The 26,917-nt window shown below is 52.8% G+C and overlaps 3 protein-coding genes across 5 annotated transcripts; 1 reads left to right on the top strand and 2 right to left on the bottom strand.

Annotated features, from left to right (window-relative positions):
* Nucleotides 1-575: 575 nt before the first annotated feature.
* On the bottom strand, nucleotides 576-5,463 carry SLC23A3 (solute carrier family 23 member 3). Of its 3 annotated transcripts, none has more exons than XM_069020889.1 (12): nucleotides 5,061-5,463; nucleotides 4,631-4,791; nucleotides 4,023-4,117; nucleotides 3,613-3,686; nucleotides 3,134-3,339; nucleotides 2,882-3,005; nucleotides 2,418-2,565; nucleotides 2,084-2,337; nucleotides 1,788-1,893; nucleotides 1,546-1,713; nucleotides 1,264-1,359; nucleotides 576-1,083 (listed from the first exon to the last, which is right to left on the bottom strand). In XM_069020889.1, exons 1-12 carry the CDS (start codon nucleotides 5,166-5,168, stop codon nucleotides 752-754), a joined length of 1,872 nt encoding a protein of 623 aa, XP_068876990.1. In that variant the 5' UTR covers nucleotides 5,169-5,463; the 3' UTR covers nucleotides 576-751. The 3 variants fall into 3 exon arrangements, with proteins under 3 accessions (XP_068876990.1, XP_068876991.1, XP_068876993.1); XM_069020890.1 differs by having other exon boundaries at nucleotides 3,158-3,339; nucleotides 5,061-5,462; XM_069020892.1 differs by lacking the exon at nucleotides 4,631-4,791 and having other exon boundaries at nucleotides 5,061-5,138.
* Nucleotides 5,464-6,111: 648 nt separating this feature from the next.
* Nucleotides 6,112-12,609, bottom strand: CNPPD1 (cyclin Pas1/PHO80 domain containing 1). The gene is made up of 8 exons (XM_069020893.1): nucleotides 12,379-12,609; nucleotides 12,090-12,192; nucleotides 9,574-9,655; nucleotides 8,883-9,003; nucleotides 8,665-8,793; nucleotides 8,425-8,486; nucleotides 8,060-8,177; nucleotides 6,112-7,559 (listed from the first exon to the last, which is right to left on the bottom strand). Exons 1-8 carry the CDS (start codon nucleotides 12,445-12,447, stop codon nucleotides 6,927-6,929), a joined length of 1,317 nt encoding a protein of 438 aa, XP_068876994.1. The 5' UTR covers nucleotides 12,448-12,609; the 3' UTR covers nucleotides 6,112-6,926.
* A 142-nt stretch (nucleotides 12,610-12,751) lies between these two features.
* Nucleotides 12,752-26,909, top strand: RETREG2 (reticulophagy regulator family member 2). The gene is made up of 9 exons (XM_069020894.1): nucleotides 12,752-13,017; nucleotides 15,244-15,350; nucleotides 20,069-20,099; nucleotides 20,817-20,952; nucleotides 22,286-22,370; nucleotides 23,152-23,289; nucleotides 23,619-23,713; nucleotides 24,592-24,727; nucleotides 25,465-26,909. Exons 1-9 carry the CDS (start codon nucleotides 12,803-12,805, stop codon nucleotides 26,187-26,189), a joined length of 1,668 nt encoding a protein of 555 aa, XP_068876995.1. The 5' UTR covers nucleotides 12,752-12,802; the 3' UTR covers nucleotides 26,190-26,909.
* Nucleotides 26,910-26,917: the final 8 nt, after the last annotated feature.

Here is a 26,917-nt window from a genome sequence, read left to right as displayed (position 1 = left end):
ACCTGCACACAGAGTACCACCACATCTCTCCCATCCTGCATCCACCTTTGGGTGTTTCACCTTGGGACCAGATGGAGGGAGATGTTCTTCTCCAGGGAAAGCCGCTGTTGGCTAGAGTAGTCACAAGAGCAATGCCTAGGGCATATTTATGTGGTGAGCACTACTGGGACCATCCTATTGTAGGTGAAAGGGTGTTCATTGTTTTGGGAATCTCAGCTCAGTTTCGCCCCCAACCTGGAGCATCCTGGAGTGCCAGAGCATTGATATGTACCTGGTGCCCTGGGCATTGACGGGCCATACGCACAACTGGGACACAGCAGGGAGGAGGTGGAGAGCCAGTCCTTCCTGAGCACAGTGCCAGCACATGAGCATAGCTAGAATGACAGTCCTTTGGGGCTAGCCAAAGCACTGAGCCCTCCCCTAGTCATCGCCACAGGATGATGGTGGATTTTAGAGGCACCCACATCCTCCTGCAGTGACACCAGGTGGCCCTGCCCTCCAGTCACAGTCCTCAGGGCACCAGGGGATCCCTAGGTAAATCCCATCTGGAAAGGAAACCCCTGGAAAAGGCAAAGTTGGTTGAAGGTTTTTATATCTCGCTCTCAAGCAGGGAAATTAGGTTTGTGTTGGGAGGGTGGAAGCTCAGGTTCCTCCAGTCCTCAAGGCCTTCAGAAATGAGGAGCAAAGTGGCTCACAAGCTGCCTTGAGGGCACAGCCCTGTTTTCACATGAGGCACCCCTGCGTGACAGGGTCAGGCCACAGTGTGCCATGCAGGCACGTCTGTCTGGTTTGACCTTATTGCTGGCTGCAGCTCCCCAGAGCTGGGTTTGGGGAGCAGGTGTGTCCCTTCCCCCGGGGCAGCAGTCCCCTCCTCGGTGGCACAGCTGCCCTCCTCCTCTTCCTCACTCCTTGGGCAGAGGAAGCAGCACGGAAAGGCTTTGCAGGAAGATGGCAGCAGCCTCCTTAACCCAGTGGGGAGCCTATAGGCTTGGCTGGCTTTGCCTCTCTCTCCATGGAGGTGACAGTCACCAGCTCTAACTTTCCATGGCTGCTCAGAAAGCAGCCCTCGTTCCTCCAGTGTTCCTGCAAGCAGGGAAGTAGGCAGTGAAATGGGAGCCCCTTCCTCCAAGTGCATCCTCCCAGCCCACACCAGCCCCAGGATCCTCAGTAGGACTGCCTGAAGGCAGAGCTGGTGGTTTGTCCAATGGACAGATCCAGTCCTCGGAGCGGGGAATATGCAGAGCACCTAGAGCAGCCCCTCACCTGAGACCGTGTTCTCCAGAAAAAATGACAAGAAGCCAGTTAAGAAGACAGGCACCATAAGCAGGGAGAGGAAGAGGAGGTCCAGTGGCACCCAGCCTGCGGGGACAGTGCCAGAATCAGCCAGGAGGTCCCAGCCCAGCCAGGGGAAAGGGGCAGGAGCTGCCATGGCAGAATCAGGGATTGAAGAGGGAGCTGCCTGCTACCATGAGCTGACCCAGCCTCCCAGAACACTGGAGATGTGTGGTCACCATGCCATGGGACTCTGGGGAATGTCCCTCCTACCTGTGGCCAGGGGAGTCAGAGCCGTGCCGAACCACCGCGGTACCAGCAGTGCCATGAACATGGCAAAGCCAACAATGAAGATGTTCCTCCCTGAGTCAATGTCTGTGTACTGGAAGTAGGAGATCCCCGTGCCCACAGCCATGGCGTAGGTTACACAGAGCACCCCTCCTGCGAGGGGCAGGAGTCAGGCAGTGCCAGGCAGGCTGCAGGTGCCGCAGCAAGGGGCAGGGCAGGGTACCCACCGTGAACTGCCAGTGGGATGTGGGTGAGGAGCCCTGCCAGCCTCGGGGACATGCCCAGCACCATGCACGCCACGGCGCTTACTTGCACCGAGAGGAGAGAGCCAGCCTGGCAGAAAGAAGAATGGGAAAGTGAGGATGGGTGGCATCACCCCCTGCTCTGTCTCCCGCCCCATCCTGCTATACACACCTGCCTTTCCCAATGCTGGCTCGGTGACGGCCTGGCCGTTACGAGTCCCGCACACCTGCTCAACTGCCTCTCCATCCCTTGCCAACCCATTTCCCCCACCTTGGCATACCTGTGTGAGGCCAGTGGCACAGGTGTTGGCAATGCTGGAGGCTGTGCCCCCCAGGGTGCCCAGCAGTCCTGCCAGGAGGCTGCCCAACCCTTCCGTGCAGAGCCCCCGGTTACAGGCGTGAGGGGGCAGCGGGGGGACTCGCAGCAGCCTCCCACACAGCACGTAGCAACCCAGGGAGTTCATGCTGCAGCCGATGGCCATGGCGATGCCCACTGCCAGCGCCCGGGGGGTGAGCAGTGGCCACCTCCACTCTCCTGCAGCAGAGGGAAAAGGGACAGGTGATACAAGTTCTGTCCAAACGTGGATGGCTGCACTCAGCCCTGCTGCCCCCCACCTGCATAGGGGATGCGGATCCAAGGGGCATTGAAGGTGCTGTTGGCCCAAGAGAGCTGTGCCATGGCTGGGTCCAGTGATTCCCAGGGAATGTGGAAGTAGCTGAGGATGGCACAGACAATGCAGGCACCAGCAAATGGGAGCAGTACCTGGAAGGCAAAAAGAGACCCTCAGCAGGGGACCCTCCGCCCCCTGCCTGCCCTGGCCAGCACCCCATCCTTTTCCTGTCACCTCTCCCAAGGAGTCATACCACATCTCCCCTTACCCCTGCAGGAAGCAGTCCAAGCTGTTCTGCTCTAACACCCTAGGTCCCCAGCACTTCCTGAGAAGCATCCATGTTCTAGGAACTGCACCAGAGCTTCTCACCCCTGCCTGTGCTCCAGGTCTTACCTAAACCCACACCAAAGAGCCAGGCTTGGAGAGAGAAGCGTGGTGACAGTGAAGAGAGCAGACAAACCACAGTACCGAGAACGTGCGCAGGGTGGGAACTGATGACTCTGTGGAGCCCTCCCAAGCATGAGGCCAGGCACAAAAGGGCAGGCCGCAGGACCGCAGGTGTTGGGAGAAGGTGACAGCAAGGAGTATGAGCCTAGGAGAGTGAGCACAGGTCACCACACAGCATCACAGTCAGTGATGAGGCCCCAAATGTGTGCCATGCACTGCAAGGGTGCCCCATCCCTGTCCCACTGGTGAAAGAAAGCCCCAGGAGCCACCCACCAGTACAGTCCCTGGCTCACATACAGCAGTGCTACACCCCAGTTAGTGGAGCAGAAGAAAGCTGCTTCCTTGTATGCAGACAGCCCGATGATGGACAGGCTGGGGGCCAGCACCATGGGCCCACAGTGCCGGGCTGCCCACCCGCACACGCCAGACACTCCCAGCACCAACTGAATCAGCCCAGAGACCAGCACTGCTCCAGAGACCTGAAAGAGGAAAGAAAGGGCCTGTGGGGCAGGATATATGGAGAGCAATCCAACACCTTCCCTTGGCGACATTCCCAGTGTTCCAGCACATGCCCCACTCACCCCGAGTGCAGAGAAACATATACACGGACATGCATTATGGTCCCCATTGCCTTCGCACCTCTATTCATGGCAAATCCCAGAAAAAGAGACTGGGGGTACAGGGATATGGGTGACAAATGGAAAGCTGATCAAGCAGGATGGGGACCTCCATCCCAGCACAGGAGCACCCACCTCTCGCAGCGAGTCAGCCCAGCTCCCTGTGTCTCTGCAATGAGGTACGAGGCATGTACTGGCCATGGCTGTGCCTGGAAGGGAATTTTGGAAGGGTGTGACACATGTGGATTCTGGGCTCCTGGAGCCGTCTCCAAGAGCACGCAGCAAGGAGACTGCTGGCTGGAGAAGGACCAGTGTGCCAGCATCCCCATCCCCATTAGCCCTGACCCTGGGGAAGTGACCAGAAATGTAGCAAGTGCACTCAGGAGTGAGTAGCATGCTGTGCACCATCACCAGAGGGGCCAGCAGGCAGGACCCCTTGCTACCCCTCATCCCTACCCCACCTACCAGGCACCTCATCATTGCCATTCCCCTGGCACCAGCATGGCCCAGGCGCCAAAGGACAAAGGCTCCAGAGCTGTGCTCACCATTCCTGTTTGTGTTGGCACCAGGGGACGGGTGGGAGCTCATCATCATGGCAGGGACCAAGTACTCAAAGGATGGGATTTGAACCAGCGGCAGCCTGAGGAAGGGGACAACAAGCATACATTAGAGAGGAAGGACAGTGAAGGGAACAAGGCTGCTCCAAAAGCCCAGGCTGCCAGAGGAACAGGGGTGGGAAGAGAAGAACCCCAAAGTGGCAGGAGGTTACCCCATATTCTACATGTGCCCTAGTACATCCCAAGGGACAGCACATGGAATGCGTGCAGAGGTCAGAGGCTTTGCCAAATCCCATATCCAGGCCCTGTGTGGGCAGCGCAGGCACTGGATGGTCTGAAGGAGCTGTGTATGATGTTGGAGCAAGGCAGTGAGGAGCTAGAGGGAAAGCACAGCAGTTTTTCTAGAGGTATGTGCAAGATGGAGGGGACAACTGTAACAGCTGTGCAGAGATGCAGCACAATAGGTTTTCCTTGTGCCCCTTCCCACTTCCAGCAAAGTTCATCTTCCCACATCCTAGGAGGATACAGACATACCCTGCCATAGCATCACCCTCCTCCTCATGACAGCTGCTCCCCCTTCACCCCCCCTTGCTCACCGGCTCCCCAGGGTGGTCTGCAGCACTGTGGAGATGCCGCAGGCAAAGAGGCTGCATGCCAGCAGCTTGCTGGTGGTCTGGGCATGAGGTGGCTCCTGGGGCAGGGTGGGCAGCAGGAGGAGGTGGAAGATGCAGAGCAAGGAAGTCTGCACAGCCAGGTGCTGCGCAGGGAAGAGATGGAGCAGTCACAACTCCTTGCAGCACCTAGAGCTGCAGCTCCCCATGCCCAGTCCCCCTGAGAGGGCAGATGCCCACTGATGCCACCAGGGCAGCACTCACTACTGCCCACTCCCCTCCCAGCATACATTGACCACAGCCCTACACACCCTTTGCCTGGCAGGATGCAGCCCCTGCCCTGCAATCTGAGAGGATCCCAGCCCTCTCCTCATCATCTCATCTCTCTGGCTGCTCACCGTGGTCCCCCCCTTACCTGAAGGGCTAAGCAGCAGTTCACCATCCATGAGCACATCTTCTGGGAGGAGCAGGACGTGAGCATGGGGCTCCCAGCTCCAGGTGCTCTGCCATGGCCCCCATTCATGCTGCTGCCTCCCCACACCACTCCCCGTTTTCGGTGCAGAGAGGGTGAGCAGACTCCCAGCCCCCTGAGACCTCCTTGCAAATCCTCACATGGCTGAACTTCCACCTTCCACAGGAGCTGCCCCAGGGTTAGCCATTAACTTGAGTTGGTGAGTAACCTGCCCTTGTGGCCAGGAATGCAAGTGTCACCCTGGTTTGTCACCACACGGGCCAGGTGACAGGCACCCACAAGCAGGACATCAGACACTATTACAGTGCCAACTACCCACAGCCCAGATCCCATCACTGCCTTTGTGGGCAGGGACTGGGTAGGTCACAGTCTTGACACCTCTTCCTCCATGTGCTTACACTATTCCCACCAGCAGCATCCTCCAGTTTCCATGTGCCCTGCCCATGCTTGCTTCTCCCCAGCACAGCATCTCCTGCCCTCCCAGTCCAGCCCAGTCTCTAATGGGGGTCTATTTTATTCCCCATTCTCCTAGGAGAGTATGGAATCCTGCCACTGGATAAGGATGCCAGAGACAAGAGCTGCCTACTTGGCTGGAAAGGATCCCAAGGGTGCACAGGCAGGGGATGCTTGTGTTTTTGTCACGGGGCAGAGGTGGCTGTGTCAGTGACCTGGCCGAGCCCTTGCTGCTCAAGGGTCACTCATTAACAGGTAAGACTTCAGAGAGCAAAGAGCAGTGGAGAACATGCATTCCCCACATTCCCAAGGATGGGGATCCTCCTCTCTCCTTGCTGTCCCTGCCTGCACCAGACCTGATATCCCTCCTGTAACCAGAGAGAGACTGCAGGACAGGCCTTGCAGGTCTCCTGGGCTCACTGGCAGCACCTAGGATCTGTCTTGCACAGCGGCTCCAGGAGCAGGCACAGCTGCATGGACATGGCTCCACTCTGGGGCAGGCATGCTGCCAGTATGGAGCAGCTCAGCAGGACAAGGCAGGCACACAGCAAGAACTACTTTTATTGGAAGAGATTTGCATCTACAAAAGAGTGAAAAACAGGTGTAAAATCCACAGTAAAAAGAAGGGGCATGATGAGCTGGCCTGGTCAGCAAGACAAGATGCCTTCTTCCCACTCTGAGGAGCAGTCAGGCACTGTTTGCTCACAGACACAGCTGGGGTTTGGGATGGGGTCACAGAGCACCCCAGATTCAAAACACCCAACACAAGCAGGATAAGGAAGTTCAGCCCTAACCACACCTCCTCCCCATCAAGCCCAGCAGGGCACAGCCACATCAGGGTACCTGCTCGGTGTCACTCTTGCAAGTTCCATGAAGCGGCCTAACAGCCCCCAAATTTAAGTACTGCTATGACCAGCCAGCTCACTCCCACCTCCTTCAACCTCCTCTCCCCTACCCCAGGCACCCCACCTTCCCACTGGGGTCAGTGCCTTAGCCCCTCCACCCTGCACACACAGTCCCAGCCTCCAACATCCCATATGCCACCTCTGTCCCAACACCACTCACTACAGGAAGAGGGACAATACCCCCCTTTGCACAAGCACCCCAGCCCAAAGGCAACCCATATTTACCCTCCAGCTAGTAAGTTCCCACCCCAGCAAGCCAGCTCTATCCCAACCTGCCCCAGCAGCCCCTAAGTGAAGAACATCCCTGCCCTGGGTGGGGGAACACAAGTGCTGGTTTGAAAGTAATGCAGGGGCCTCCAGCCCCATGCAGTTCCAAGGATCAGGGGTCCCAGAAGTGCAAGGAAGTAAGTTGTGCCACACTGGAAGGGAAAGGGGCTGCTGTCCTGTACTCCTAGCTGGGAAAAATGAAGCTCTTGATTCTACTGAGATCCATAGCAGTGTGCAAGAAGCACTGCTTCAGCCCCAGGGGGTCCAGCCAGTCCTCACGGTTAGGGGCTGCATCCCATGTGGGGCCTGCAGTGGCTGAGCAGGCGTGGCAGTGGAGCACTGGAGGAGCTGGGAGTACGGCAAGTCCGAAGGAGCCAGGCTGGCTGGGGGCTGCAGTGGAGCTGGTACGGTTGGATCTCTCACAGGCAGTGGGCACTTTCCGGAAAGGACCTTGTGGGAGGCTCCTGTGTTGGGCTAGATCAGGTGCCTTTGGGTAGGACAGAGCCGTCATCATGCTGCCCCACAGGTAGAGTGCAGTTGCTGTGACACCCCCACGACGTGGCTCCTTGGTCATCTCATTCTCCCCCAGGCAACGAGTGCAGCTGGCTGAGGAGATGTTGGGCAGCTCGGGCTGGGGCTGGCCAGGGGCTGGGGCTGGCTGAGCATCCAGCTGGCACCTCCCCTCCTCAGGGAACAGCGCAGGCCGGGGAGCTGCAGTGCTGAAACTCCTCATGCACACAGACCGGTGCACTACAGTGATGGAGGCGAAGATGGCTGCAAAGCCGGTCAGGTACACCACACCCAGGAGGCAGGCCAGCTAAGGAGAAGCCAAATGTTAGCCCAGACCCACCCAGCAACACCACCCACCAGCCATGATGCAGCATGGCCAGGATCAACCCAGCAGCTGTGATGGGAAAAAGCATCCCCCTGGATGCCAAGAGCTGGCAGCCACACTGCTAATGGTGGGTGGCACACAGCCTGCCCAAAGCAGGGCCTAAATATCACAAACCAAAATGCCCCAGCTAAAAGCCAACAGTTCCTGTCCAAGGCCCTAGCCAGCACCCAGTTGCCTCCATGCCACCACCATGCCCTTGCACCATGACTTGTGGGGCTGCGGTCCAGCACAGGGCACACCACCCAGCACCAGGCTGCAGTGCCTCAGGCAGTGCAGCTGCAAATCAGCATCTTCTGACAGCCTCCCTTTTCAACAGGGAATAAACCAAGGTGCTGTTCTCAGTGGAAGAGGGGGTCCTGCTCCAAATCCACAGGCTCCTAGGTCCCATGTTCTTGCAAGTAGCTCCTCTCCTATGCCCTTACCTTCACCACTTGCTGGTAGAACTGGCCCAGCACATGCTGCCACATGGACTGCTCCATGAGGACACACAGATCTGTGTAGGTGAACCAGCCACGCCACATGCCCTGTTTTTCAGCCACACTGCAAGAAGAAAAAAAAAAAAAGGGGAATGGTGGATGTGGTATGCACCCTTCCCCACCAAAGCAGCTTCAGCCCAGGCAGCCTTGGAGAAGACCCTGCTTAAGCTCTGCAGAAGGGAGCTGGAGAGCCTAGCTAAGGTTCACAGGTGTCCCAATCTCTTATTTCACTGCAGCAGGGCTATCTCCAAGCAGGGGCAGAGCCAGGCTGCAACACAGATAAAGGGATCACCCCCATCCCAGACACCTACCGTCCTTCCAGCCAGCTCAGCACTTCAAACAGCTCCCGAGGATCTGTGTAGAGACTCCAGTCCTGTCAGGACAGCAGTTAAAGGTCAGCGCAGTCAGGGCAGATCACCCAGCACCCAGACACCATCCTTCTCTATCCCTTCATGGGAGCATGTGGGGGAAAACCAGAAATCCAGACTCTCCTCAATGCCTCTTTTCCCCTGCTCTGTGAAACAGTTGGCAGCAGTGACAGTTTCACTTACAATGGCGCTCAGGAAGTTCATCTCCAGTGTGTTCATGGTCTGGACGTCCACTTTCCCTGCAGCTCCCCACTCGTCGTTGAACACCTCCTCCTCCTCACCCTCATCATACAGGTACTTACTTGCAACCATCTAAAAGTAGCACAAAGGACAAGATCTCAGCCTTTACTGCACTCCTCCAGGCTTCCCTCCAGCCCAGTTACCCCCTGCCCACCACTCACCATGGAGATCAGGAAGAGGTCTGAAGATGAGATCTGCTGGAGGTATTCGGGGTTCCGGTGCCGGAGTCTCTCAATGTAAACCAGAGCCAACATCATGGAGCAGGGCGAGATGCAAGCTTCTCTGTGGGACAGGGCAAGAACCAATGCTACAAACGTCCCAGGCACCACAGCACAACTTGGCTGCTCCCTCCCCATGCAGGCAGTAGGAAGGTTTAGCAAATCACTAAATAGGTCACAGCCTTGCCAGCTCTGTGCCAGCTGTCCTGAGCTGCAGCAAGAGAAAATGCAGGGGATGCAGGGTGGAGAGCAGAAAGCCCTGGTTTCTGTTCCCAGGCACAGTCAGCTCCCAGCTGAGCAGCCCTGACGGCAGCAAGGAATGCTGTGAGGGCTCAGCTGCCAAAAGGAGACTCTAGATTCAAACCTGGTTACCCAGGGAGCTACAGTTCCAGCCAGTACAGACTCCCAGTAACAAGAGCACACATGCATCCCAGAGAGCAGGACAAACTTGAAGTAGGCCTGCCTGCATCCGGAAATCACCGTGCCTGCTGTCCGTGGCACCTACCCCTTTTTGACACTAATCAGGCCTAAGCACAAAGCCAGTGGCTGCCCCAGGGGAAAAAACTGAGTCACAAGTAAGACCAGAGCTCCAAGTTCTGACCCAGGACATGAAAAGACAGGTTTTGCTTCTTACCGAGATACATGAGACACATATTTCTTCTGGAGCCTGCGGATAGGACTGGGAGCCACTTTCTGCAGCAACTCCACAGCAATATCTAGGACAGAAAAGCACCAAAAAGAGTTAGCCCCATGTGGCACAGCCCACGCCCACCCTTCCCCTTCTCCCCACAAGCCCACCAGGTCTTGGTGTTTGCTCAGCCCTTCAAGTTTAAATTAAACTATGAAGGTAGGACAGACCTTATCAGAGGTAAGGGACAAGTGAGGAACAAACAAATATGAAGGTCAGGCAGATCACAGCAGGAAGAGGATGTTGAGTGACCAAGGGCCTGTGGCAGTGCCAGATCAGCAGGTCTGTGTCATGGGGAACCACCAGCAGTCAGCTGCAGAGAAACACCCTCCCCTCACCCTGCAGGATCTCAGACAGCCCTTCTGGAGGCCTTCTTGGACCTGATGTCACACCACATCTTAATGGTCCTCTGCTCCCCTCCAACCAGCAGCATCTTTTCCCTCCAGATCTCATCAGCACCGATCCAGCTTCCCCTACACCACAGCCCCAGCGCTCCCGAGATGATGATGTACAAGGTACCCATGTGAGCAGGAGCCCGAAGGTACTAATGGGGTATCAAAGCAGCAATACAGTGTAACTGCAGCTCAGCCTGCTTTCCCTGCACTCAAGGACATGCCCCAGCATTCAAGCACTGAAAAGGCCAGAGACTGACATATACTGGCAGATGGCTCCAGCAGCTCCCATCTCACTTCCCTACACAACAGGACCAGCTGGGAGCATCCCAAGCAGCACTATGGTCTGATGCTTGGCAAGATGTGCTTTAGACAGGAAACTTCAACTACATTTTGCTTCCAAGCTCTTGGCTGACAAGAGTTGAGAGCAGAGGTCATCCCAGCAGCCTTGCATTTCCAGCTACCAGGGGAAGCATCACCACAACCCTCCTTTCTATGTCTCTCCAGCAACTAAGAGAACAGCTGCACTAATGCGAGTGATGTGCCCAAAGTGCAGCCACCAAGCTCAGAAAAACACTGCTCTAAGGAACCTCCCTACACCATTCAGGCCACACCACTACTGTGGTGTACAACCAGGCAGACATAGCTCCAGCCACCCATTGGCTCCTCCCAGCCTCTCCCACTGCTGCTGCTCTCTCTCCTTCCTGGCCACCCTTGTGCTACCGCAGAGGCAGTAACAACATCCCAAGGGATCCCTACAGCTTTTGTCCTGATATGAAACCAAATTCTTCAGCCCTCAAATCCATCTCACAACAGTGTCCTGCCCTAGAGGGCGTGGAGAGCAGCTGATCAGTTTCCCCATCTCACAGCCATAGCACACTAAGTGTGGTTACTGTTCTGTTTCCAAAGGAACAAATTCACTTTTCAACTTCTCTCCTCAGCGAGTCCCATACTGCCTTCTGCATCCAACCCCCAATACCAAAGACCTTTTCCTGCTACTCCAGACTCTCCCAACAAGCCTCTACCTTGTTTGAAGAACAGTGCCATAAACTTGCCATGTAGTGGCAAGACACAGTTGTACCAAGATGGATGTCATAGCCCTGGGCCCAATTTTTTGACAGCAGCTGGTGAAGGAAGGCTGTAAAGCAGATCAGCCCATGAACACATTCTCTGTGCGCCACTCTGGCGCCCATCTGCTGGAGCCATGGCATTTCCTGAGTGCAAGGCAGTCCTTAGAGTTAATAGCCCCCAACAGTTTTCTTGCATGACTGTACCCTTTGAAGTTTCATCTGTGGAACAGTCCCACCTCGCACCCGGGTGTAATGCCAGCCTCAAGCGTCCCTTGCACTGCTTGTGTTGGAACTCGTGACTCCCAGCAGCACCCCAGCAGGTGGCTGCTCTGCCTGGGTCTACCCTGGCACCACATGCTCAGCATCCTCTTCCTCACCAAGGCACATCACAAACAGCGTTCTGGCAACTTCAGACTGTTTCCCTAGCAAGCAGATAATGGAAATGCTGAGACAACTGCACAGCGAAGGCCCTCTAGCAAACCACTCTTGCCGTTTTCCATTCCTCTCCACCATCACCTGCACCAGCTCCTCAACCTTAACCTAGCCATGTCCGTCTGCTCCTCAACACACTGCTGAATCGACAGGAAAAAAAATGCAATCCAGACAAATACACAGCAAGAACTTGTCCCCTTGGTGCTCACACCTAGAAGTTGAACAAAGCTGAGTGTTTTGCAGAGCACAAGCAATTGTCCAAGACAGCTCTTATCAGGCAGAAGTTCACAACCTGCTTTGCCAAGGAATTCACAAGCAATCTAAAGGACTTTACACACCAGTGAGATGTCAAAAATGCAGCAGAGGGCCAGAAAGGGCAACAAAAGAGAGAGCAGAAGCCATGAGGCTCTGGCATCCTGCCCTGCTCTGCTGCACTGAGTGGGAAAGGCCGGGCAGGGGTGGGATTTGGCACTGGGGAGGAAGCAGGTGACCTATTGGTCTCGGCCCCTTGGGCTACTTCCAACCCCCTTGACTCAGCATTCCCATCTGGGGACAATCAGCAACCCACCTGCCACGGGGCTGGAGAGATTATCCAGGCTGCAGTCTTTGTCCCAGCCATAATAGAGTCGCTTCCGCACTCTCTCGCTCAGTTGCTGGTGCCTGGGCAGGAACTGAAGGCAGACAGAGGAACGTGAGGAAGGCCCAGAACACTCCCCATACCGTGCTTTCCACCCCAACCCAGCTCAGGGCTACACCGGGCCGGGGCCTGCGGCCACACGGGGCTCCCCGGGAGCGAGGGGTTGGGGGATATTGCCCCGGGGGGTCTGCTAAGAGCAGGCTGGACCGCGGATACTCACCGTGAACTCCTGGAACCCACTGAGGGAGAAGGTGCCCTCCTCGTCCAGCAACAGCTCGTCCAGCTCCATCTTACCCGCTCGCAGGGCGGGGGCTGACAGCTCCCGTTCGGCGATACAGGTCCGCTCCGAGGCCGAGGCCCGGCGCAGCGTCGGGAGCGGAACCCTCAAAGCCGCTCCCAGCCCGACCGCCACCGCCCGGCCTCCCGCCCTTCCTGTTCCGGCGCGGGGGCGCGGCCGCTCCCCGCCCCTGCCGCCGCCGGGCGCACGCGCGCCGGTGTCACCCGGTTCTCCCCCCCCCCGCCTCGTCCGTCCCCGGGCGCACGCGCAGGGCGGCAGCGGCCGCCGGTCCCTCAGGCGGTGCCGCCCGCCTGGGCCGGTGACAGCGGCATCTCCGCCTTCTCCCCCCTCCCCCCCCCCCGCAACCATGGCGAGCGGCCGCGCCGAGGAGGCGGCGGCGGCGGCAGCGGCCGAGGAGGAGGAGGAGGAGGCGGCGGCGGCAGCGGCGGCGCGTCTGGCGGCGGCGCTGCGGCAGCGGCTGCGGGGCTGGGAGGCGGCGCTGGCGACGGCGCAGCGGCTGCTGGTGTGGGAGAGGCCGCTGCACAGCCTGGTCACCGCGGCCGCGCTCGGCGGGGCCCTCTGGTGAGCTGGGGCGGGAAGGGGGACCGGGGGCTGTCGGTGCCGCCCGTCCGGTTCGTGCCCGTGCCCGTGCCCGCAGCGTGCGACGGCTTTGGGGCCCGCGGTGGCGTCCCTGGGTTCCGGCGGTGTGTGTTCCCGCAGCCGCACCGCCGTGGGATATGCACAGCCGGGAGTAGCCGCGCTGTTTTCCTCTGACAGGCACAAACAGGCCCCTCCCTGAGGGGAGAAAGTGCCAGGAGGATTTGCCTTGTCCTGCGATAATAAAATGCAGATGGGCCCAGCTGGAGCCTCGCCCAGGCACGTTTCTGCTTAATTCTTGCATCCGTGTTTTTATCAGTTCGTTTCACTCAGTAACTGCGGTCAGAGATCTCCACGGCCTCCTGCATCGGCTGCTGCCCTGCGGCGTTTTATTTAAACCTTTCTGCTCGGTAATCTTTCCCGGGAGGTGCTGATTTTTCACTCGGTTTTGGTGTGAGAATATTCCACCTTTCCTGTTTTCCCTTCTCTGCCTCTCCGCGGGGCAGCAGCATGAGGAGATGGGAGTGTGAGTGGCAGAGCCCAGCTGTGGAAGGGAATGAAAAACAGCCTGTTTGTTTGTATAAACAGTGAGTCAGTTTTACTGTTGAAAACGCTCTGTCAGTGGCTTTCCCAGCAGAAAAGGTCAGAAGTGGCCAGGGAAAGAGCTAAAGGTTGGTTGCAGGTGAAATAAGAAGGGGCAGATTCTGAAGTTAGAGGAGGGAAAAGTATGTGACCGAACAGCCTTTGAAGTCTCTCTGATGAGGCAGTTTATGTTCTGTTTCCTCATCCATACAATTATCAGAGGTGTACGTGGGAGCCAGGCACGTAAACTTTTTTGGGTTACTCTACCACCTGAAAAGTCTCAGAGCAGAGCTATGAAGTGAGAAAGAGGGGGAGAGGTGCAGGTGAGATGGCAGGGGTGGTAGACAATGACAGCCCAGGGGCTGTGCATGAAAAGGTTGAGAAGAGCAAAGAGTGCCCAGAATATGGGACAGCAGAGAGATTTAAGTACAGCAGAGGAGGAAAAATCATTTAGGGTCCCATGGAGGATTCAGCCAGCATCCTTTAACTGAAATCCATAAATGAGATGGAATAGGAGGAGATCCTTCCTGAGATGATGTGTTAAGCTACAGAATTGCTGTTTAATGGGAAGGAATACAAACGTTGTTTAGGTTGTTAAAGGTCCTGTAAGCCCATGGAAAGTGCAGCTTTTGTTCTGTGCTGCCCAGTGAGGCACATTTCACTTCCAGGTTCTCTACCTGTGACTGTGGCTTGGTGGGAACCCCTCCCTGCTCTGCACTGTGAGATTCTCCCTGACTCCAGTCATTGTTTGGTGTATTTGACATTAGTTTCTGGCAAACACTCACTGAAGAGGAGCAGGGTAAAAAAGCAAAACGGCTCTTCCCTCCTGGAAAGGAATGTTCATTAAAGGGGTGAAGGTGAATGCATTTCCCTGTTTTGTTTTTTTTTTTTTTTCTTGAGTGCCTTAAAAGCAGCTCCTCTGAACTAGAGAAAAGGATGAATGCAGACAGCCACTGCTGGCACAAGTGCCACTCTGGCACCTTTGCTATTGAATCTCTGTGGAGTGGGGAGATAAACTATTTGAGTGGCATTGCCCAGCTGTGTGTGAGTAGTATTGTGTGATCTGGCAAGTGGCTTGATCCAGTGTGTGGATGAGGGACATGAAAGGTTTTATGTCCCAAAGCAACTAAACGATTTAAGTGCTGGCTAGGCTCTGGTGAAACGGGGAGGTTTGTGATAAGAGAATGGGCATCTAGAATGGCAAGATGCATTACCTGCTTGTAATGCTGGACCTTGCCATGACAAATGGGATGTAAGTTTCCAGTGAACAGGCCGAGTTGCAAACAGTTTTCTGCTACAGCAGTCTGTCTTTATGTTATCTAGAGCCTCCACCTTGAGGCTTTGGAAGGACTTGTCCGGGGAGCATTAGCTTTATTTTGCAACCTAGGGAGGAGCTCAGAAGCAGGGGAGGAGTGCACTGGGAGATGGCAGGGAGTCAGCTGTCTGGTGGTGGGCAAAGGCACCATTTGAGAACGTGCTGTGGTGTGAGTGGGTGTCTGCAGAGTACAATGCTTGCTGCAGTAGCCCATAGCAGTTGGATATTTCTGCTTTGAGCCATATCTATTTGCTCATCAAGAGCAGTAATTTGCTGTCTTTTCACTGCCTAACTAGTTCTTGTTTGATTTCTAGGTTGTTTTCCTCCACCTCCCTGAGACCCCTCTTTCTCCTCAGCATGTCCCTTCTTGGTATCCTCTTGTTGGAGAAGTGGAAACCCAGGTTCCTGTTTGATTTCTCAGGTATGTGATAAGTAGCACTGTAGATAGTGACACAGTTCTAGTGTTACCAGCTGCTGGGCTATGGCTATGGTCCTTCCTGGACTCTCTCAGCAGTAGTGTAAGCCCTATTCCTATTTTAACTGCAGGCCCAGATACTGGTGCTGCTTCTTATCTGTGTCAGAGGATTAGGATGTATCCTAATGCATGGGGGAGAATTGCTCCCAGTGCTGAGAAATTCTGGGAGTGGCTCATTCTGAGAGTGGCTAAGGGGCCCAGCTAGCTTGCCAGGGAAGCTAGTGACAGGGATCATGTGTTTCTGCTGTGTCGTTTCTCTCCTGCAAATGTGGCAAAAAGATCATCTCAAGTCTGAGCACATATGGCCAGCTGAGCTGAGGGAAGGAAAGGAGGGGATGAAAGTGTATTGGTTGTAGTTAAGTTCAGCGTGGGCTTGTGCCCTGAAAGAAGCAGAGCAAATGTGAGCCACTTCTTGTGGCAGGTAGCAGAGTGGATGATGAGGTCTGGCAGCAGCAACACTTAGTGCATTGTACATGTACTGAACAGCATCTGATCTCCAGCTAATCAGTGAGTCTGATCACCTGTCTTATCTTTCCCATTTATTGAAGGGTCTGTGCCAACATTAGACACAAAAGCAGCAAGAGGAATAGCCTCATAAAGATGATAGACATGGACTGGCTGCTGTCTGCTTCGAGTGCCTCCTTCTTTGGAGTTTATTAAATGACGGAACCCAGACCTTCCTACTGTATCTACTGCTACTGTTCAAAGGCAGCTCAGGGCCCTCCATCCCTGCCCCTCTACTCTAGGGAGAGTTTCTAAATGAAAGCCCCTCTATATGTGTGTTTGTAAGGTGCCCTTTATTTGACCTAAAAGGGTACTGACTTAAAGGGTGCTTTCACAGAAATCCTGATAAGATTAGATATGTTACAGCTGTAGTCTTGAAACTGTTTGTTCTGTGTGGTTCAGGTAACCAGGCAGTTAAACTAGACTGGCCAATTTAATTTCCTGCTTATTCACATTGGTTTTTAAAGGGAATAGTTTAAAGCCAACCCAAACCACCTCACTTGAAACATGTCCAGAAATGCAAAAGTCTGGTGTCCAGTACAGAATGGTGTCATTGAGGCAGGTGGGGTGGAATCATTCCAGCAAGTACTTGGCCTGTAAAAGTTGTGTTGTCATAGAAGAAATAGGAAATTCATACTGAAATCTATTTATATGATGCAGAGCCATGAAGAATAAAAAAGAAAAGCAAACAAAACTGCAGCACCAGGGGTTAGGCTCGTCCTAGGCCATGTGCTCTGCTGGAAGTCAGTGCACATCCGACTGTGCCTCTCCTCAGAGTTCTTCACATATTTCACTCCTTCCTGCTTTTCTGCTGCTGACAGCAGAGAACAGGGACACCTTTCTGATGTGCCTGGTTAGGTCACAGCCCTGATTTTGACATGGTCCACTGGACCGTGTTTCCTTTGCTTCCACAAGGAAGGAATGGTGCTCTGCATTCCTGAGGGGCCTCCTGTTGAACTGGTACTCCTGAACACTTAGGGGTTCTTGTTTGGCTCTCACTTCCTGCTGAAGCAGAGCTGTAGCTTTGTGGCTTACCTCCTTAGTGCTTCCTGTAAGCCTTTTCTGGAGTTCTGGGAGATGGGTCAGTACCGTATTTTCAAGTCAGCACGTACGTACAAGAGTCAGTATGTGTGTCTCAGATGACTGCTTATAAGATGACTTCTGAAGGAATGCTAAAAACCTCAGCATGTATTTTGCAGTTACTCACACACTGTGATCAGGGTCACACTAATAGCATCAAGCTGTGCAACTTTTTTAGGTCCTTTCAGAAGGGACTGCATATTTTCAGTTCCTGTGCAGGGTATTTTCTCAATATCTACATGGAGTTCTACTTAAACATTATTTAAGGACTTAGGAAGCATCTCCAATTTCTCCTGAAATGGGTATCAAGTAGGGATGTTTTCTGTAGCCTTGCTGTTTGGCAGCTGTGTTTCGGTCAGTGCAGGAGAGTGCAGTGTGGAAGAGCTCTAGCAAAAGTTTTGTTGCCATTGAATGCTAGTACTCCTTAAAAAGGGCCCCTGCTTTCTAGCTAAAGTTTACATACAGATGAAGAATGTCTCTTGGAGAAGTGTTGAAAACCTGTAAGAGCCAAGGAATCCATCAGCAATAGTTTGTCAGTACCAACATGTAACCTAAACTCCTGCATGGCTGTCTGATCTCTCAGAAGAGTCTGGTGTATATCAAGTGATTTGTATTAATCCACAGTCCAGTGTGAAATGCTGACAGAACGATTTCAGCCAGTTATTGATGATCTGAGGCCAGCTCTGGGTGTCCTGCTTGCCAGCTTAGTTGTGCTGGTGCTCGACAGTATTTCAGCACAGGTTGGAGTTAAGCCTTAACTGAGGGACCCTTTCCTATTGGAAATGCTCTGGGTTTTTTGGGGTTGGGCTGTTCTTGCAACTAGTGTAAGATTCCAATGCTTTACAGTGGCCAGAAGGCAGACTACTCTACTACAGGAAACAACATACTGTTGATCTTAAAGACAGCTTGTGTTTTGCCAGATAGCTGAGATCACGTGAAGACCCTGCAGCCTGCTGTAATGTTCTGCTCCCCAAAGTGTCTCTGAAACCTTCAGGATCAACTGAGGAGAATTGTTTCACTCCCTCTGCTGGTGTATTTTGGATGGCTGGGATGACTGCAACCAGTCGGAGAGGAGTGGGGTTCCTGTGCCATCCCACTTACTGTGTTGCTGGCACATCTGTCCAGCAGAGGTGGCGAGCATGCCAGCACCTTGTTTGATACACTGTACAGCTGGTGTAGCCAACCCTCACAGACTGGCTAGTGCCAGATGTAATGTGTTTGGTGATTTAGCGCAGGTGATAGATGAGGCTTAGAGATAGAGCTGGATTTCTGTGTGCTGCGATTAAGCAGCTTTAGGTTCCTGAGCACAATAACAAAACACAGCAATGGCAGTTGCAGGAGGGAAGCAGCTGCCCTGTGAGGGTGAAGTTGCATCCATAATATTCACTTTGCAGCCCAAGCTTCCTCCGTGAGCTGCCCCATCCGCCATGCCAAATGTTTCTGGGCAGAAGAGTGAATGGACAGCCCAGTCTGAGAGCAGTTGACTCCTTGTCAGGCCTGATTACTGGAAATCTGGGTCACGCTCTCAAAGAATCGCCTCCTCCCTGGGTGATTGGCCTCATGCTCCACTGCGTGAGCCGGCTGGTGCAGTGCCTGCAGCGGGAGGAGGAGTCTGGCAGACTTGGCCCAACATCCTCTGTCTTGGGAGAACAGTGGCAGGGCTGCTACAAGCAGTTGGTCTCTTCTGTGGCTTGAGCTGGATGGAGTCTGAAGTCTCACTGGGTGATTGCAGTGATGGTTGTTTGCCTCTTCGGTGCATTCCCCTGAGGGAGTCATTGCTACTCTTGGGCTTTGTGCCTGGCTGGTGACTCCAGGGAGGATTCAAACCCCTTTTTGCACAAGTTGCATTTCCTTAACCCATTTCTGACTATAAGCCTGGTCTTGAAAATAAACTCTCTTTTATTTTAATTCTGTTTACATGGTGACACGCAGTGTGGGGGACAGGATTAGGGTTATAACCTCATGCACCGAGTTTGCTGCTGGTCAGACTGCATCAAAGATACATCAGCCCCTGCCAGCTCTAGGACAGTGGGTGGACTGGTACAGGACGGTAGATCTCAATGAGCTATCACAGCACGAACAGGGCATTGTTAAATACAGGAGACTTATAAAGGCTGTGTTGATAGAAGAGCTTTGGTTGAGCCCTGTACATCCTGAGACACCAGTCAGCTTGCCAGGATCTCCAAATCTGTGAGCAACCAGGCTCATGAATTTCAGTTGTTGTAGAATTTTTTTTTCCTCAATGTATCTAAAAGCAGACCGTAATCATACGTGACCTCTGCTATTGAAACACTGCTCCTCTCTTCAGTACTGCATGAACTAAGTCCCTATTTGATCATCACTGGGTTCAGTGCAGAGAGGAATGGGAGAGCCTTTCCCTTGCTCTTATCCAGAGTGACGGACCTTAGGAGTATAGTTATATCTGTGCCTGGCACAAAAGGCTGTCAGGGGATATAAAAGAGCCCTAAAATTAGAAAATTATGCACAAGACTGCTATTTGTTACTTAATTCCATGGGAGAGGATGGAGACAGCAGGGACATCTCTGGTATTTGTACACAGCATCCTGCCAAGGACGGGGCTGGTCAGTGGGAAATGCAGCTCAGACCTCCTGGTGCCATGTTTAGCTCCGAGATGGAAGCTGAAGCTTTGCCCAGCTCCAAAACTCTGCTGGCAGCCCCCTGTGAATGACAAGTGCTGGCACCCGCTGTGGGAATGGCACTGCCCAGACATGTGGGACACCAGGAAAAGCTGCATGATCCCTGGAGCGGAGAGTCCCATGTTACCACCAGGATACACTTCAGATATGAGTGTCCTGCCATGTGTGTGTTGGGTTGCAAGGTGTGCTGGGGTGCCCAGAGATCAGTGCTCTGCTGCTCCAAGTCTCCAGGCATGCTTCGCTAAAGCCTCCGAGCTCAGGCTGCAAGCCAGTGATTCCTGCTTGCATGAGAGCACAAAGAAGGTCCCCAGGGTCCCTCCCCAGCTAAGGATCATACATCTTCAGCTCTGCTCTGTTCAACTGGTAAAAATGTCAGGTTTTATTTTTCACTTGGCTGACTAATCTGCTATGTTCTCTCTACAGCACAGCCATCAGAGGAGCCAGGAGGAGAGAGGTAAGCTCACAGATGTGTTCCTTGGTGAGTGGGGAGAGTGGGGAAGCCTTAATTTAGTATGGTGATCTCACCTGTCCTTTTTTTCTGTTGTGAATAAACTGCATGGCCCCTGCTGTGAAACACTGCTAGTGACTTCTGCACTGGGAGCTGCTTATCAGCTCAGGAGCCACAGTTTGAGACTCTGGGGAAAGCTAGTGTTCTTTCAGTAGCAATAAAACTCAAGTACTTCTGATGTTAGGAACTCTTAGGTTTCTTCCCTGGATCTGTCCTGAACTATTTTAAGAATCCTCCAGAGAGAAGGAAATCACTGAGACTGACTTCTGCAGGCTGCTCTCTCTGGTGGCGTGGCTTGCATCCTTGGCTCTGGTTGTAGGTCTGAGCACCACTCTCTGGCTACCTTGGACTTGGTGCCAGAGGGAGCCACATAACTAGTTACTCTGCGTGGCTTTGAGTAAACTGCTTTGCATCTTGGGCTTGTGGCATGGGGATTCTGTGGCATGGTATCTGCCGCTGCTTGGCTCAGGTGCCTCTTAACTTTCTTCCTGATTAAGGGGAAAAACTGTCTCCAAATCAAGCATCTTCTGTAGTTCAGTTGAAGATGCAGTCGGTATTGTCAAGCCTTTGGTAGGGAACTCTGCTTCCTGGTGCAGCTGTTCCTCCACTCCAGGAAAACAGACCATGTTCAAAGATTGTCTTCTTGCTCTTGTCTGTCTCTAGTGAGGGGGTGACTTCAGGGGCACAACCTCACCTGCTCAGTGTCCCTGAGCTGTGCCACTGTCTGGCAGAGAGCTGGGTCACCTTCAGGCTGTACCTGCAGGAACTGCTACAGTACAAGAGGCAAAATCCTGCCAAGGTAAGCTGGAGATACCTACTCTTCTGTGCAGGGGCTTTTATTTCCATTACTAGTGGCTTAAGAGATGGAAGAATGTAAATTCAATATTTTTACAATTGCCATTCCTGTCCAATATTTGCTGTTCATTCCTTGTAGATTCTGTGCCATGGGAAGTTTCAATAATGAGTAATTGACTTCCAGTATTTGTAAACTGGAGCTGAACTTAACCCCTCCTGTGAATGACTTGCTGTACTTAATTTCATTTCTTACTGTGCAAAGGAAGCTCTTAGATTGGGACTGGGGAGAAAAAAAGGGAAGCCTACAGTCTCTGGCCCTTTCACAGGTTCAATTCTTAAGATGGTCCTATTTCACTAGCCAAGATTGTGGCTAGCAAAATCCAAACACAGCACTGTTCCTGAGTGCATGGAAACTTGACATTAAACATGTTCTAATGGCTGTGATGTATGTTGTTTGGAAAGGGTTTGTAGAGAGGAGCTGGCTTAGCATCACAAAAAGTAGGACAGACCAACCACTAGGATTGTGTCAGGCTTCCTGGGGTTCAGTGTGCCAAAAGAAGTGGGTTTCTAACACTGCTAATTACTCCTTTTCTGTCCCAGCCACAGGTAGTAGAAGACCAGGTCCAAAGATGCCCATAAAGAATGAATTCTTTGGGAGCAAAGCCCATAGAGGAACCTTAGCTTTTGCAGACCCTCTCCATTATGAACTGAACTCTTAATTGCTGGATTTTGTCCATATCTGAACCCATGCCCTGGTTTGCAGATTGTCTATTCTCACTTTGCCCCCCCACCCCAGGAGAATGTCAGACAAGCCATCAGGGCTGCACCATTATACTTCACTTTTTCCAGAGGGTGGAGGTCCTGGTCGGATGGGAGCATGGGCTCTGCTAATGCTTCTGCCAGCTGGTTTATGGCACAGCAGTGGCACAGCATCTGGTGACTCTGTAACAGGTTCCTGTCTGTCAGGACAGGACAGTTTTCTGCTGAAGTGCTGAGCTTTACAGGAGAAATGTACAAGTGGCAGTTGGAAATACCCCATCCTATCCTCAAGGAATGTAATTTACTTCATAAAGAACTGTCTGACAAAGTTTTGATTTGTTTTATTGGGCGTTGGGTTACCTTGGTCATCCTGTGCTTGAACCTGTAATGCTTACAGCTTAACCCAACTGAGCTGTCCAAGTTGTGACTGTCAGCACCTAAACGTACTTGGTGCAGAGCTGGCTGACTGACTTGGTTAGGACCATCCCTCATCTTGTGCTAACTCAGTTTCTGGCATTGGTTGCATAGATGTTTCTCTGCCTCTTGTCACTTCTGTTTGTTCCTCTCTCTTCCTTCAGTTCTGCATGAGTGTCTGTTCAGGCTGCCTGATTCTGGCTGTAGTTGGACACTATGTTCCAGGCATAATGATCTCCTACATCATTTGTGAGTATAAGCAGCTCTCTTGTCTGACTTAAGCTGAGACATGACCTAACTGTGCTGTTGATAGGCTGGTAAAAGCAGATTTGTAGTTTTCTCAAGGGGATCTGTGCTAGCTGATGAATCGATATACAGGGAATGTGTTCCGGGAAGTCTCTGTAAGTGCGTGCATGCAGTACGACTGCAAAGTCAGGAGAGGGAGCCGTGACTAAAACATTGGTGCCCTCTCTTCCCCACAGCTCAGGCTGTGCTGGCCGAGGCTCCAGGGAAGCAGGGAGCTACAGTCTCTCAGTTCCTAACGTGGGCAAATCCGTATCGAGAGTGTTGTTAACAAAGTTGCATGTTGGGTAAATAGACCTTTTTCACTGCATCGTGAGTCCCTAGTAATTCTGTTCTGGTGCTCTGCTGTGAGCACATCTGCATATGAGCTCTATGCTGCTACCCTTACAAAAATTTTGGTGATAATTAGTTTTAATTCTCATTTAAGCTCATTTCAGGACTTCTATTGCATGTTGGGGCTGGGGGTGCAGTGGCTGAAGAGAAGGGCCTACACTTCATCTTAACATAAATCTATATTCTATCTGAGATCTGGCAGTTAAACCTGGTTAATCAAGCAGCTTTGCAATGAGTAAGAAGAGCCATGGATGAGGATTTTTGAGCAGTCAGATGGGAAAGCACGTGCCATTGAAATATGTTTCCCTTGATGCAGACTTTCTCAGTGGCACCACAGGAAGAGTTGGGTTTTACTTGGTCTGTCTCTCACACTCCCTGCATTCCATGTCCACAGTGCTCAGCATTCTGCTCTGGCCTCTGGTGGTCTACCATGAGCTGATCCAGAGGATGTACACACGTTTGGAGCCTGTCCTGATGAAACTGGACTACAGTATGAAGGCAGAGACGCTGCACCACAAGCATGAGAAGAAGAGTAAGGACCCACCTTCTCTCTGACTTTTTTTGGTGCTGTATTCCTAGGGTGGAGCTGTAGAAAAAGGACAATAGGAAACCATGTCTGCCAACACTGTGTGGGGAAAGGCTGCAGAGGAATAGGGGAAATGAGGTGGAAGCTTAAGGACTATGGGGAGAGCAACTGTGTGCTCCCAGGTGATCCTGAGAACAACACATGAGAGCAGCAGGTTGTGCTTGTCTCCAGGAACCCTGTGCACTTCCACAGGGTAGCAGAAGTAAGGGAAAGTGATGTATAAAGGCAGAAAATCCATTCAGTGTCATGTAAAGCCTTTCTTCTCTTTCTGACAGAGCGACAAGGGAAGAGCGAGCCTGCAGCAGGTGATGAGCCAACAGCAGAGACGGAGAGTGAGAGTGAAGCAGAGCTGTCAGGTTTTTCCCCAGTGGTAAGAGCACAAAGAGATTGGCAGGAACCAGTCCCTCCTGTCTGGTCTATAGCAGCTTGGGAGCCGAGGGGTGGTCTGAGTACAGCAACAATGATAACACACAGCAGAGCAATAAATCACTTCTTTGCAGAATTCTAAGGGGAGAAGGGCATGTGTTTGATGAAGGCTGTCATTTCCAATCTGGGTATTGAGAATTTGGTGCCACAGAGCTGGTGATGCTGTAGCAGGACAGGGCCAGCCATGCCCCAGCCTCCTGCTGACCTCAGAATTACTTTGGTGGTTATGCTTCATGCTCAGAGAATGTGAGTGTCTCCTGAAGAAATGAACACCTTTGGTATAATGTGCAGGGGCTCCTCAAAACTGGAAAAGGGAGTTGAGCAGCTCTAGTGTCTCTTACACAGTTCTCTGCTTTCAGACAGATTGTGTGTGACCTTTCTATATTCACACCACAGAAACAAACCAAGCATCTTTCTTCACATAGCTCTGGGCATGTAGCTGGGCTGTGAGGTGGGAAGCTTGTTTCCAAAGGAATGTGGATAGCACTGCTACTTGTAGAAGGTTTCGTTGCGCTTGGTGTGAATGCAGAAGGGAAAGGGGTGTTCTCCTTGGTGATCCCAGGAGAGGAAGAAGGATCAAAGCCTTCTGAGACTCCTACAGTCTCATCCCATCTTGTGCTGCCTCTTTTGTGTTCTTCACTGAGAGCAGGCAAAGCTTTGGGCCAGTGAGCTGAGACTGCCCTTCCTTCCAGTGCAGGGAGCACTTTGCCGGCATACTGTCCGTCCAGCAAGGACTTCTGCCTGGAAGGTCTGGAGGTGCCCATAGGCAGCACTGATACTTAGATACACAGGAATTTGTCTCTCTGCCTTCATCCCATGCAGGTGGATGTGAAGAAAACTGCCCTAGCACTGTCAATCACAGATTCTGAGCTCTCTGATGAGGAGGCTTCTATCCTGGAGAGTGGGGGCTTTTCTGTTTCAAGGGCTACCACCCCACAGCTGACGGACGTTTCTGAAGGTACATGATGGGACATCTTGCTGCCCCCTTATCCTCGGTGTTTTGGCCCAGAACAATGGGTCTTACAAATGGGAGGGCAGGTAGAGAACCCAGTTATTTGCATGGGAAGAGCATTGAAAGGAGGAAGGAAAAGCAGTGCAGCATGCCCTGACTTCATGGCTGATAATAAGCTGGTCCTGAGTGGACATCTGACTCTAATTACTGCCCCACAAAGCAATGCCGTCTTGTGACTCCAGCAAAGGAGCAAGGCCACCCACAAAGTCCCTCAGAAATAACTGAATAGGATAGTCACACACCTGTATGTGATGCTGGGTGAAACAGGTCAGGCACCCCACCCTGTCAAACTTACTAGCTCAGAGAAGGGCTGGTTAATGGTGAGGAACATGGGGATAATCACTTGGATGTGGCTACTTGGGTGTCTGGGAAGGAGCAGGCAGGTGACGTGCTGTAAGCACAGTTTCCCTTACCTTGGGGGTTTTAATGGGGGGCTCTAGATGCAGAGAGCATGAGCTGGAGCAGGAAGTCCTCTCTGAGCACAGAGCACATAGAACAGGATCGCAAAAGAAACATTCCATGTGAATCATGCCACTGGCAGGAGGGAATAGCTGCAGACCTCTTCCTGCTGTGCTCCAAGGATAGGGAAGGTACCTGAAAGTCAGCTGTGGTGTGTCAGCTGGGGGAAGGTGGGTGAGAGGTCAAGGTGAGGGAACCTGTACCTTAATGCTGGTGCCTTTCAGACCTGGATCAGCAGAGCCTGCACAGTGAGCCAGAGGAGTCGTTTTCCAAGGACCTGGCAGAGTTTCCATCCGTGGAAGAATATCATTCCAGAGACCTGGGACCACAGAGTGATGAAGATGTGTTTGGTGTGCCTCTGGGTCCTGAGCTTGCCCACGCTGCCTGTGAGCTGGACTCAGCAGAGAAGGAGGCTGCGGACTCTGACCTCTCCATCCTTCGCCTCGCGTCTCCTCTCCATTTTGTAAATACGCACTTCAATGGGAGTGGGCAAGCGGCAGGAGACAACGCAGAGCCAAAGACTGTCCCTGCCCCAGGCTTGGGCATCTGCATTAACACGCTGAGCGAGGAGATCGTCACCACTGCCATCACCACGGCGGTGCAGAACACCCTCTCTGCCCTCTTGCGGTCCTCAGAGGCCAGTGAAGGGCCCTCCCTCTCTGAGTTCCTCCCCACCGAGCCTGAAGAGAAACTGAGCTTCCAAGCACACCTGTCAGAGAGCGAAGTGGTGGAGACAGAGACAGAAGCTTCACCAGAGGATGAGGAGGAAGCAGATGACTTTGAGCTACTGGATCAGGGGGAGCTGGAGCAAATGGATGTAGAGCTGGGGCTCGGAGAGGAGCAGGAGGCACAAGAGGCTGCTCCATCTTCCTCCTCTCACATGCTTGCTGAGCTGCCAAAGCAAGGAGATGAGGAGGAGGCAGTGATGACAGCAGCATCTATGTCTTAGGTCTTATTTGTGCACCCCCTTTTCCTCCATCATCACTGGAAAGAAGGAAAAGCTCACAGAGTGAACATGCAGTGGGTTTTTAGATGTTTGTGTTGACTGGGATGGAAATGCATCAGTGTTAATGTGCTATGTCTGGAATAATGAATCCTTTCCATCCTTCTAGAGCCTGGCCTTCACTGGCTGAGCAGGAGGCCCTGCAGCTGGGGAGGAGCCAGCTCCTAGAAGCCTTATGCCACAATTGAAACACCAACCCCAGCAAACGCTTCCTAGTAATGGTGCAGTATTTCGGTCTGTCTTCTGTTTGTCTTTCGTTTTGCACGCAGAGTACCGAGCTAGCTGTAGCTGCTAATACCCACATCCCCAGTAGGACATATGCAATCTTATTTTATTGGGTTTTTAAATGGCTAAAAATGTAAATAATTTTAACTTTCATTGGTTTTGTCTGGGGGGAGGGATGGGGTGCACAGTCAAATGTGGATCTCAGGGGTTAGCAAAGGGAAAGAGGTCTTTGGAGCAGAGGGTAGCAAGGGGACAAGGGCAGATGGGTGTTGTGCCAGAAGAGACCCCTTCTGCAGACTGCTACTGTCTTTTGTGTCACTGCTGGAACAGGGTGTTGGGTGATACCTGCTTTTTTTTCCCTGTCTCATTTGAGTTCTGTTACTGGGTGGCTGTGGAGTTAATTTTTTTGCAATCAATGAAATTCACTCCTGGCCCTGTTCAGTACTCCA

Source organism: Aphelocoma coerulescens, chromosome 7 (genome assembly GCF_041296385.1).
Source record: "Aphelocoma coerulescens isolate FSJ_1873_10779 chromosome 7, UR_Acoe_1.0, whole genome shotgun sequence".
In the NCBI taxonomy this organism is placed as follows: domain Eukaryota; kingdom Metazoa; phylum Chordata; class Aves; order Passeriformes; family Corvidae; genus Aphelocoma; species Aphelocoma coerulescens.
The sequence above is the reverse complement of the archived record's forward strand: the minus strand, read 5'-3'. Positions and strand labels throughout refer to the sequence as shown.